Source organism: Bombina bombina, chromosome 6, assembly GCF_027579735.1.
Source record: "Bombina bombina isolate aBomBom1 chromosome 6, aBomBom1.pri, whole genome shotgun sequence".
In the NCBI taxonomy this organism is placed as follows: Eukaryota; Metazoa; Chordata; class Amphibia; order Anura; family Bombinatoridae; genus Bombina; species Bombina bombina.
Genome location: NC_069504.1, coordinates 727,228,846 through 727,241,544, shown reverse-complemented (window position 1 = coordinate 727,241,544; position 12,699 = coordinate 727,228,846). Strand labels below are relative to the sequence as shown.

Sequence of the window (12,699 nt, the reverse complement as noted above, 5' to 3'; positions counted from 1 at the left end):
CTCTTGGTATTCTAGTTGAAAGCAAACATAGGAAGTCATAGGAAGGTGCATATGATAATTTCTAAGCCCTTGAAGACTGACTCTATTTTATTTACTTTTCACAGCAGGGGAGAGCAAGCTCATATAGGCCATATAGAGATAGCACTGATCACGCCCGTGGCTAGTGGCAGACACTGCACTAATTGGCTAAAATGCAAGTCAATAGATAGTAACCAAAAGTCATGTGATTAGGGGCGGTCAGAAGATGCTTAGATACAAGTTAATCACAGAAATAAAGTGTATTAATATAACAGTGTTTGTTTTGCTGTGTTGGTTATACAAAACTGGGGAATGGGTAATAAAGGGATTATCTATCTTTTTAATCAAAAATTCTGGTGTTGACTGTCCCTTTAAGGGAACAAAACAAATAGAAGTAGACTCAAAATCACTTAAAGGGACATTAAACCCCAAAAAAAAAAAAATCTCTCATTCAGACAGAATACCATTTTAAACATTCCAATTTACTTCTATTTAATTTGCTTCACTTTATATAGCCTTTGTTAAAGAAAAAGCAATGCACATGGGTGAGCCAATCACAGGAGGCAAATACGTGCAGCCACCAATCAGAAGCTACTGAGCATATCTAGATATGTTTTTCAGGAAGGAATATCAAGAGAATGAAGCAAATTAGATAACAGAAGTAAATTAGAAAGTTTTTTTAAAATTATATTCTCTATCTGAATCATGAAAGAAAACATTTGGGTTTAATGTCTAAGTTTAATAGAGTTTACTGTCCTTTTAAGCAAACTTAACAAAACAATGCTGGCGAGGAACATTCATTCCTTGGTCTCTTGAAAAAACGTAGTTATTTAACGGTTATAAAGACTGACTGCTTTTGCATCCATCATCTGTACCATAACACTGAGCACTAACAAGCTTACCTCCATAACAAAACGCTTATCATGGCTGCCTCCTGTCTCAGAAATTAATTCATATTTAAGTCCACGTCTCTTCTCATTAAGCTCCATGACCGGATTCTTTCCATGCTTTGTCAAAATTGGTCCTTGTGCTTTTGAAGCCTAAAAAAAAAGTAACATTAGCATATCTGATACCATGTAAGTTGGCACAAACAAATGTTTTCAAGAATTTGCTTAGACAGGAAAGTTGTGCATTACAGAGACATGAAACCTTGTTCAAGTGTATCATGCATAGTTAAAAAAATATATGTTATTTTGCCCCTTCAGTACCATTAAGTGAATAATCTTGACGCCACAAGCAAACTGCTACATTCTACTCAGTAGTAATGTTATAACTCTGCCTAATTAGACTCAGATGGGCACAAAAATCTTTGTAAACCATTTATTGCAAAGCTGTTTGCACATTTTTTATGCATATATTGACAAAGGAAAAAGCCAAATAAAGAACTATTCAAACATGAATATATCTTAAAACTACCAACCTCAGTTTGATCTGGGGAACCCGAATCAGTCTGTATCAAGTCTACTTCTTGAGATTGTGTTTTAACAACTGGTTTCTGCTCAATTTCTTCAGTCTCTTCCTTCTCTTCAATTCCAGTAGAAAGTCCCATATCTTGCAAAACCTACTCAAAGAACAAAAAAAAGTAAAGTTTATTATATTGTAAAAATATTTTTAACAACCCAGCAAACATAGTATGTAGGCACTTGTGAAAGCTGAAAAACAAAAACCTCACCTTTACTGCTACATGTAATTTAGCTGTTTTCTTTGAAGGGCCAGATGCTTCAAAAGTCTTATCATCCACGTCCACTGACATAGTAAAGATGGGAGCATGTACAGGTCCTGTCTGGGATACCAGTTTATACTGAAGACCAGGTTTTAGCTGATTTAAACGCATAAGTGCATTCATGGCCTGTGGTGGCTCACTCTTCTCATCTGAAAGATTTAGTGAATTCAAAACAAAAAATTTCCAAAAGCTGAAACCCTCCCCTAAAATTGGTCTGTGCTTCTGTGATCTCACAATTTCTCTTTAGAACAGCCAATGAAAGCAGACAAATATTTAAAGGGACAGAAAAAACCCTGAAGTATAATATACTTAATTTGACATTGTAAAAATGTTGGTTATACCTTATTTTGCCCCTTATTCCTGTAATTCAAGTCTGAACATTGTTTATATTTCAGTCCTGAAAACTTCACTAACCCAACCTAGTCAAATTTCACTCCCTAATTTGTGGTTTATATGATTTTATAAAAGCCAAAATTAGAGATATAATAATGCCCTTCAGACTCATATCTGTATTGGCTCCTCCAAATAAGGAAATGGTTGGTGGAGTTTAATTCAATTTATCAAAGGTCAAACAGTATTAATATAAGTTCAGAATGTATTAAAGAAATTCTACTGCTGAACAGAATTTCTTCTAAAAAAGGCAGGGTTATAAAAATCTACAGTTTAGAAATTGAACAACCTCCAGCATGAATCTCACACTTACCTTTCTTAACAATCTTCTTTTTCTTCTTAATTGGGGATTTGTCATCTCCATCCTCCTCAATTGGGCGTTTCAAGGGTGGCACAACATATGTTGTGCTAGGAGGGATCTGGACTGTAATGAGACCAGAAGTTAAAATGCGGAAAAAAAAAAAGTTTAGATTAATCTAGGTTAATAAAATGCATACCAGTATAATCAATTGGTGCCTCACTCCTGGGTGGCTTCTTCACATTAGGTGGCAATTTGACAACAGGCAGAGGGTCCATGCCAAGGACTTTGTGAAGTTGGCCGAAGGCTGCAAGTCTCAGGGCATGCTGCATAGGGCAAAGCATTAAAAAGAGTATTAAAACAATCCTATTAATACAATGCGCACACTTGCCTTTTGTAATATGCGTTTCTCCTTTCCCAAAATGAACTATCCTATGCATAGGGCAATATTATATGCTGTGACATTTTAGCTTCACACGTTCAATGTAAAAATCCTCCAAAAAGGTCTATGTAGGGTTTCCGACTCACAATTACTTTACCCAAAATACACATTGCAAATATTATATTTATTAAACACTTAGGACTAACCTGTGCACTCTGGGTAATGTCCTCTCGCTGCTGTCTCTCAAGATGACCAAGAGCATCAGTGGCTTCTTTTTCACATGGGTCATAAAGTCCTGGACCATCTATAAACCATTAACAATCAAATTATATATAGATAGAAGATAGATCGAGTATAAAGGGTTTTTGCTGCCCACGCTAAATAACCTACAAGATGCTGTTTAACATACTAACCAGGCATTAGAATTCCCGAACTTAGACACTCAAGAACTCTTCTCAGCGCTTCACCTGCACCCATTGGCCTGTTGGTGGTTCCAATAGATTTTTCACAAAGAAGTTCAAGTGGCTACAATGGATAACAGGGTAAACAGTTAATTTATACTGAAAAGCACATACAATTTTAGTAACAATGTATTTAAAGTGAAGTTCAACTTCACGCAACTGCCCCACGGCACTGGATAGACTTTGTAAAATGAGGGTGGGTTCAAGTCATAGAACGTTATATTTCATCATTTTTAAAAAGGTTTACCTTTTGAGCGCTGACGAAAAGCGCAGCATTTTTGTCAATTAATTGACAGACTACAATTCTTAACACAAAACCTTGCCCCGTACCCCCAAGGCATTCATACCGTTTGCATAAACACTGCCCGGGTTGGGGGGACTAGGATTTGCTCTTAAGAATCGTCATCTGTCAATCAATTTGCGGGAGAGCTGCGCTTGTCGGAGTGCTCAAAAGGTAAAAATGTTAATACTGAAAAATAACAAATTTAAATTAATTAAACCCACCCTCGTTTTGCAAAGTCTATACAATGCTGTGGAGCAGTTACGTGAAGTTGACCTTTACTTTAAGACTAAAGTCTGAGAGAAAATAACCTTACCCATCCTCTGAGGGGCTCCCAGGTAGGAACACGCGTGCAAAGATCCCGAAGCACACGAATAACAATCACACAAGACTTCAGCCCATTTGCCCTAGCCTGAGACAAGAGAGCAGGTCAACATTTAGATGACAGAATGGTACCAAAGTGAAAAACTCAAAATAAAATGTAGTGCTACTTTGTCAAGGGTAAATATAAAAACTATGTTTAAGTTTTACATATGTATGTTAACAATTATGGTGTAGCAAAATTAAAGTTACTCTTAAAACAAAGCAGCAACAATGCAATAGTTTATAGATTCCCTGTGAAATGTGTCCATTGTGTGTTTTTAGCAACCTGTAGGACGGGTGCCAAATAAACACAAATACTGCTCTGTTAGAATAGGAATCTCTTAACATGTGGCTTACTTATAACTATATATTAATTTTTTTTATTTTATAAATTTCTACATAGACAGAAATAATAAAATGCAAACCTGGAACCACTTGGCGTGTCGCAGTGACGCCAATGCAGCAAGGCATTTGTGCCTGTCCAGAACGTCCGGAGGATCGCTGACTGATAGCGTTTCTATTCATGGATAAGAAGACAAGGCACGGTTTGACCAAGGGGGTGTCTGTCAGGTGGACAGGGGATGAGGCAGCTTCCATAGGGCAGTGGGGCTCCTTTCATTACATATGCTATTACTGAAACTTAGTTGTCATAGCTAAAGGGATTCCCTAGTAAAGTCCCATGACTCCCAATATTAAAAAAAACAAACAAAAAATTAACGCTATGGGGTGATTACTGTACTAAAGGCTACACTAATGCCTAACACATTAAAGCAGCAGTCTGATAACTTCAATTTTGTTTTTTTCATTAAAGCTGGTCATCTTTCACAAGAAAAACTACATAATTCAGCATTTTATGTTTGGTTATTAGAGAAAACATTAAACAAAATTATACATTAGACAGGTTTTGCTTTAGATTATAAAACTAGCAGTCATGCTGACTTCACACAGCAGACTGCTGCTTTAACAAAATAAATTCTGGGTTCTCCAATCTACATCTAGCAATCCATTCTATTTGTAAATTATCTTGCTCAGCTCGACTGCCCTGGCCACAGCCCATGACAGAGAGAGTCCTGTTGGTCAAAGGTCCAGCGTCCCTAAAAATTGACAAACTAGAAGTCTTGATACGAGATCAGATGTCAGAACCATATATTGCAAAAAAATCATATAAACCACAACAAGTTGGGATAAAGTATGTGCTGCAGTAAGATAATGCATGAAAACCAGGGTTTTAGATAAGGCTAGCAGATTAATTAGCACTTTATTTTAAAAAAAATTACTATTTTTTTAAAGGATCTTAATTTTGGTTTTCTAGTCTAACTTTATCCAAAACTCTGAAATACAATCCTGGAATTCAAGATACTGGTTGACCCCATCATCAATGGTGCCGTAGCAGTCACTTACTGCAACACACACAGCCCAATGAATAAAGTACATGCAAAACACTATGCACAGCATCTGAAGAGCTGCAAACTGGTTTTAGTGCGGCAGGCCTTGCAGACAGTTGATGTCCATAAAAAAGGCCGGAGAGTAAAGGGCAACAAGGCCCACAATAAGGCTAGTAATGCAAAACTGGTTTTCAGAAGCAGCATTGATAATGGAAAATTATTTGAGTTATTAAACAGTTTACTGCCATTCATACCTCCAGCATTCAACTTCTCCATTTCCTCTCTGACTAGAGGGGACGTTAGTCTGATGTTAAGAGTGAGAGCTGGTTCTTTTGTATTTTTGATGACTATTGCTGCTTCTCTGATATTCTGTATAACTTCATACTTCTCCTCGGATACAGACTAAAGCAAAAATAGAATAGACAATGAGAATTTTACAAGCTTAACACGTCACTGTCCACAGATCTGCTTATCAGCCAGTGGTCAAGCAGTCCTATGGACAGTTAACCTAGAGATTTTATATAAAAAAAAAAATTATGCATAACAACCATTATATTGTCATTTGGCTCATTTTCATGTAATGCAAAGAAAATCTAGCAATTACCAAGTCTCAGAACTTAAAAAAAAGTGACAGTCTAGTAAAAATTAAAGTTTCATGATTCAGATAGGGTATGCAATTTTAAATAACTTCCCAATTTAATTTTAAAAATTCCTTGTGGGCAATATAGATCAATAATATGCTCATAAAGTTAGCCAAGCAGTGATGACTCAAATGCCCATCAAAAGTACTGAGATATGGGGGGGCAGTCTGCAGAGGCTTAATCACAAGATAATCAGAGGTAAAGTAAACCATGTCTTATGCAAAACTGTGGAATGGGTAATAAAGGGTTGGGAAAAAAAATAACTAGACTGCCCCATTAAACCCTGCCGACTTAAAGACTACCATTTATCTTTCGCCAATATGCTTTAAAGGGACAGCAAAGTTCAAATTTTCATGATTCAGAAAGACTCACAACTTTCCAATTTACTTTTATAAAATTTGCTTTTCTCAGTATTTTTTTTTAGACGAAACCTAAATAGGCTCATGTTTATTTCAGAGACGTACGGCTGAATAGCCAACATGTACCATCTGTCAATAGATCTGATATAAGGAGGCAGTCTGCAGAGGCTTAAATATAAGGACAAAATATTTAAAAATGTATATTTTAACTCTTGGTCACTGCTAAAGGGATTATCAATATTATTTTTAAAAAATTTGGTGTTTACTGTCCCTTTAAAAGAAAACTGCAAACAATGCACTATATACTATCATAGCCCTTTTCCTCCTGTACTAGATATGTTTAGTCTGTTGTTTTGTATTTTATCACAAATACTTGTCATTGTATGTCCCTAATCTTTGTACCCAGCGCTACGGAATGTTGAGGCGCTATAAAAACTAATAGCCAAGACAAGCTTTGTCAGGGGACTATAGACTAGATTGGTTCCTGCAAATAAGGCAAATGGTGGGTGCAGTACTGCCTAGTATAAAATTGAAGGAAAGATGGTGATCATTTTGTTTGGAAGCCATTTGCTTTTCCGTAGTTTATAAGTCCAGTTTAAATATTTTTCAAATAGAATGTTTACTGTTCCTTTAAAGGCTTAATATAAGCTTTATTTTAAAAAAAAAAGTTTTATATTCACTGTATATCTGCAATTCTGTGCTTATTTGCCAGTATAAGATATGCATATGAAAAAATTAAACTTCTCTAAAGTGATGAGACCTGTTACTTACAGCAAATTGTACAACAAGGTTATCGGCTACTCTCTTCAGAAGTGTGATCGTGGGCTTATCCTTACACAGGAGAACCAGTTCCAAATCTAAATCACCCTTCAGAAGAAGACCCTTGGCAACAAGACCAACTCTCATAACACCACGGAGTGCCCGTGTAGGATTTTCTGCATTCTTTGTTCCGTTGCTAAGGAAAAAAAAGGAGAAGTTTAGTTTCCTTGAGCCAAGTACAAAAGCTTCAAGTTAGTCATATGCCAGAAAATTAAAAAAAAAAAAAAAAAAAAAACTTTAAAACTACATGCAAGAATAATCCTTGACAATAAAATGAAATTACCAACATTTGTTGTTCCTCAAGCTTACCTCTCTTTGCCTTCTTCCGAGACCTCCTCCATAGCTTCTGGCTCTGTTGCAGCAACTTCTCCTCCACCACTTTCCTTATCCTGTTGATCAATCCAATCGGACACAGCTTTGAGGGCCCTTTCTGTATGCGATACCATGTTCTGAACAGCCTCTAGCTCCTCTTGAGTTGGATACACAGTGGAGTGCTTTGCCATGACATGGCGATCATCATTTGCAAAAATACGCATTGGACGCTAAGGGAAAAAATGTATAATTTAGTTACCACACTACATGAAGCAAAAGATTTGTACTTTATATTCTAATAAAGAGTGCCTTACCATGGTTGTCAGATATAGGTGGGAAAGTAAAGATGTTACAGTATTACTTTCAAGAGGAAACCAGACCTGTAGATTAAAACATGAATTAATGACTAGTACAGGGGTTTTAATCATTTACACACAAAAAATATCCATAAAGGCGACCAGTGATCTACCTATGCACACCCCTTGGCTTTAGAAGTCTAAGATTACCAGTCAAAGTGATTGTAGAGTACTTTTTTATACCCACTCAAAGGAACATGAAAGCTGTGTTCTCAGGATTCAGATAAACATACAATTTTAAAGTGACACTGAACCCAAATTTCTGTTTCGTGATGCATGCAATTGTAAGCAACTTTAATTTACTCCTATCACATTTTCGTCATTCTCTTGGTATCTATTTGAAAAGCAAGAATGTAATAGATGCCGGCACACCAATAAAGTGCTGTCCAGGGTCTGAACCAAAAATTGGCTGGCATCTTAGCTTAGGTGTCTTTCAAATAAAGACAGCAAGAGAAAGAAAGTAAATTAGAAATTTGCTTAAAATGGCATGCTCTGAATTACAAAAAAAAAAATGTGTTTAGTGTCCCAAGCTCAAGCTTTCCAATTTATTTCTAATGAATTAGTTTCATTTGCTGGGTGTCCTTTGTTGTAAAGCATGCCTAGGTAGGATCAGGAGGTGGGAGCTGCCGATTGGTGGCTGAACATATTTGCCTCATCTTACCAAAGTGCTCAGCTAACTCCCAGTAAAGCATCTATGTTCCTTCAATAAAAGATACCAAGAGAATGTACATGCGCTACGTATTTTCTGCAGCAAAATGCTTAGTGCTATGCTATACGAGTAAGGGAAATCTATGCTGGTCCGGGTTATGCTTGGAGGATGACATCTTTATACACGAAATTATATGTAAAAGCTCCTTTTACCAGAACGCTGCTCTTTGCTCTACTCAGCGGGTCTGGTTATTCCACAGTGCATCCGACAACACTGGAATAACCAGACCCGCTCAGTAGAGCAAAGAGCAGCGTTCTGGTAAAAGGAGCTTTTACATATAATTGTGTATAAAGATGCCAGTAAGTGGTTATATAATTCTGCTCTATGTGCAGAATTATATAACATTGGTTTGTAAGTTTACTGTCCCTTTAACCTGAACTTAAGTGCTATCGCATTGTCTTATGTATTTGTTGATTTTGCAATTCTACTGTATTTCATGGTCCTTTAACAGGTGTTCTCCCTAGGACCATTTTAATGGCTGTATCACTCAAAATGTGCTAATATTTCACAAATTATTTAATTAACTTCATTTATGCTAATGTTCTTTAGATATTAGAAAATTACAAAGTATTACGCTGCCACCACCGAGTATGGCATGTCCGTTTGTTCATAGACTGCAAAATACATTTTAACAAGAAACATTTTGTATTCAAAGCTTTTGCAACACAAGTTTGCCAATATACACTTCACATAAAGTTTAGGTGTACCGTTGAGCAGCATTGGTCCAATCACTTCAACAAAGGATACTAGCAACAAATCAGAAAGGGTCAAAGCTTTTTTTACACCTCGGCAGCAATATTGTATTTAGTGGTCCTTTAAAGGGAAGCTGAACCCAATTTTTCTCTTGTGATTCAACTAGATAGAGCATGCTATTTTAAGCATCTTTCTAATTTACTCCTATTATCAATTCGTCTTCGTTCTCTTGCTATCTTTATTTGAAAAAAGGCATCTAAGCTATTTTTTGTTCAGACCATGGACAGACTTTATTGGTGGGTGAATTTATCCACCAATCAGCAAAAACAACCCAGGTTGCTCACCAAAACTTACATTTTTGCATTTCAAATAAAGATACCAAAAGAAAGAAAAAAAATAGGAGTAAACTAAAAAGCTGCTTAAAATTGCATGCTCTCTAAATCACGAAAGAAAATTTGGGTTCAGTGTCCCTTTAAGGTCGATGGGATTACGATCACTGGGAAGAGAAAAAAGCAATGCTAAAAAGCACACTGTCGCTATTGCCTATGGCAACAACCACAATGAAGCTTGATTCCAATCACACTAATGCATCAAGTAGTAAAGAGCAGAATAGTGGATAGCCACCATGATAATTGTTGAAGACTAAGCGAGCATTTTTTGTAAATAAATTACTACAATTTAGATGCCAAGTAAATTGGAACGTTGTTTAAAATTGCTTGGTCTGAACAAGTGATATTTTGTAAATGAAAAGAGGGTGGGGGCAATATGTAATATTTTTACATATATTAAAGACCACAGAGCATGCTTATCAAATAGGTAAAAAATGTTTACATTGCCTTTAATTTCTTTGGTTTATCTTTCAGAAATACACCAAACAATGCATCAGTTGACATGGATGCATGCTCTAGTCCAAGGTTAGAGAATTACAATGTGCGCAGCCAATCAATGCAGCACTCTAAACTACTAGAAATTCATTTTTTGGCACTTTCAGAATATAGAAACCACCAGTTCAGAATGGATTTACAGCATTTACTTGGAAAAGCATTGTCCCGGTTCTGGTCATTTTATAAATATACGAAATAAAGTAACGTCGAAAGAAAATAAACCCTTGCCACGATTTACTTATTTAAAAAAAAACACGTATTTCGTTTAAATACTGCACATTTAGAGACCGGCTACTTATTAAACTAAAACAAATATGCCGTCAGATAAGTCACATCGTGTGTATAATATAGATATATATATATAAAAATCAAGTATGATCATCACTATAGTACGCGACATGAGAATAGATATATATATATATATATATATATATATATATATATATATATATATATATATATATATATACACACACACACCTCAAGGTTTCAAAACGAACTCAAATAGCTTGTAAAATCTCCCTAGACAATTGATAGTTCACTTGGTTAATGGCGTAATCTGAACACGAGCCGCCATTACCTATTGCCGATGCAGACAAAGGCCTTGGTGACGCCCATGTGAACCAGCTGGGGAAACCCCGTACAATGCTCGGAAGCCATTTTGTCAGACCCGCCGAGACAAAGAAATACATGAAAGATACAGTTCACAGAACACTACTATATATTAACGATACAATTCAGATTCTTTGTTTATCGTGCCGAAGTTATAAACTGAGGTTATTAAAAGCCAGAATTAATAGCTAAGAACACAGCAGTGCAAAAGGAATAAATAAAAAAAAAACTACATACAACAACGTTGTATTTAGCTATTCACGGAATAGTTGACCGTGAAAACGTACGTTAAAACTTAAGAAAAAGCCACTAGTTCGGAAAGCAACTTACCTAGCGTCCGTCCACAGTTGTTACTGCCCTGGTGAGCAAAGGAAAAAGGGAATTGCACCGCCTTGCGTGATGATTGGCTCTACCGTTCACGTGGTATTACAATGGCGCGAACAGGAGGCGGTGTACGTTCTGGTGGGTTAAAGAGGAATAACTGCCGCAAGAGAGTTTATATCAAGATCCAAGTCTCCGCCCATTAGAATGGTGCGCCCCAAGCCTCTTTGTGATGTTCCTTCCGTTTCCTAAAATGATAGGAAAATAGCAGGACGATTTGGATTGGGTTAAACCGATGACGACAGCAGTGGGGGTTGGGATAAGCGTGCAAGAAACATGGCGTTTGAATGAGATTGTGGGAACAATGAAATTGCTTATTTCGAAAGGAAATGAAACTTCAATAATTAATAAAATATATAATTTCAACCAAATTTTTTATTTAGTATGGCAGAGTAAAATGTAACTTATAGAGAATACTATATTTCTAAGAAACTGGTATAAGTAGATGTGTATTCAGGTTAGTTTTAATACATTTCATAGCAATAATATCTACCTAGTTTATTTGCAGAGCAAAATTCCCAGAAGTTAAATGTTTTCCATTTGGACAGTCAACAATTCTCCATCAAAGTTTTCAACCTATGAAAAGTACATCAATTATCTCCGAGGAATCGAGGGTGACAAAATAAATTTACTGCAGTCTTTGTTGACTCAATTCCCTGATATTGCTTATACATAATAAAAACCTTCACGTTAGTTTCAATGTTTTGATTTTCACGTAGAACCTATATTACTGTATCGCATAAAGTCATTTGCTTTTCACCAGATTATTTAAGATTTTCATACACTCCAGAAATGTCACGAAACAAAGGGGCCCGATTAATACTGCCCTAAAATAACAGATTTTCCTCACAGATTTAAGGATATTTTTTTATATTATGCATACTTGCTTTTGCTACAGTATGAATAATTGTTAAGAAATGTAAAATATGTGCTTACAATTCTAAACACTAATATTATTGAAGACACACACATACCCTGGCCTTTCTGTCTTTTGATTCAGTGAAAATGAAATAAAGATTGGATACATTTAACTAATATTGAGGTCAAACATCTTTTGTATATTCTATAAGAAAGAACCAATAATAAAAGTATCTACTTTAAGAATAAATATATTAATGTGTAGCAACTGAGACACCAACCAAATACGTTTACCCAGCAACCAATTAAAATGCACATTGTAGCCACAAAATAGACACATTATGTGAAAGAAAACACGACACAGATGTGTTTTCTTGAAGCACTTTGATATATATGATAACAATTTTAAGTAATTCATGTATTGTACATTTTGACTATGATGACCATTTTAAAATCAGAAATGGATATTGTAAGCTAAGTAAAAAAAAAAAAAAAAACCTGAGTGGATGATTGATTTTCAGATGAAAATCAAGGAAATTCAGGTAGCTGGGTGTGGTATTTTGCATGAAAATACTTGACAAAAACATAGAAGACATACAAATAAAATACATAAAACACTTTAGCTGTTACCTATTGTCCAGCCACTACAATGCTTTTTTTAGCCAGTGGAACTGATTTAAAAACTAGCAAATATATGTACTTAAAATCCCTTGTATTTAGTTTGTAGTAGCAAAGTGCATTAAACTGAATAAGTGCTCCCTATTCAAGTATGTGC

The 12,699-nt window shown here is 35.8% G+C and overlaps 1 protein-coding gene across 2 annotated transcripts in view; it reads right to left on the bottom strand.

Moving 5' to 3' along the window:
• The window catches only part of ILF3 (interleukin enhancer binding factor 3), a 33,298-nt gene extending 22,134 nt beyond the window's left edge, over positions 1–11,164 (bottom strand). For both annotated transcript variants that reach the window (XM_053717930.1, XM_053717931.1), the window contains exons 1-14: positions 11,016–11,164; positions 7,746–7,811; positions 7,429–7,661; positions 7,072–7,255; positions 5,555–5,702; positions 4,341–4,432; positions 3,869–3,964; positions 3,225–3,336; positions 3,018–3,115; positions 2,629–2,755; positions 2,445–2,555; positions 1,691–1,890; positions 1,439–1,579; positions 921–1,058 (exon numbers count right to left, since the gene is read on the bottom strand). In XM_053717930.1, the coding sequence (XP_053573905.1) occupies positions 921–1,058; positions 1,439–1,579; positions 1,691–1,890; positions 2,445–2,555; positions 2,629–2,755; positions 3,018–3,115; positions 3,225–3,336; positions 3,869–3,964; positions 4,341–4,432; positions 5,555–5,702; positions 7,072–7,255; positions 7,429–7,661; positions 7,746–7,748 (1,683 nt within the window). In that variant the 5' untranslated portion in view covers positions 7,749–7,811; positions 11,016–11,164. The remainder of the gene's footprint in view (positions 1–920; positions 1,059–1,438; positions 1,580–1,690; positions 1,891–2,444; positions 2,556–2,628; positions 2,756–3,017; positions 3,116–3,224; positions 3,337–3,868; positions 3,965–4,340; positions 4,433–5,554; positions 5,703–7,071; positions 7,256–7,428; positions 7,662–7,745; positions 7,812–11,015) is intronic.
• Between the last annotated feature and the right edge of the window lie 1,535 nt (positions 11,165–12,699).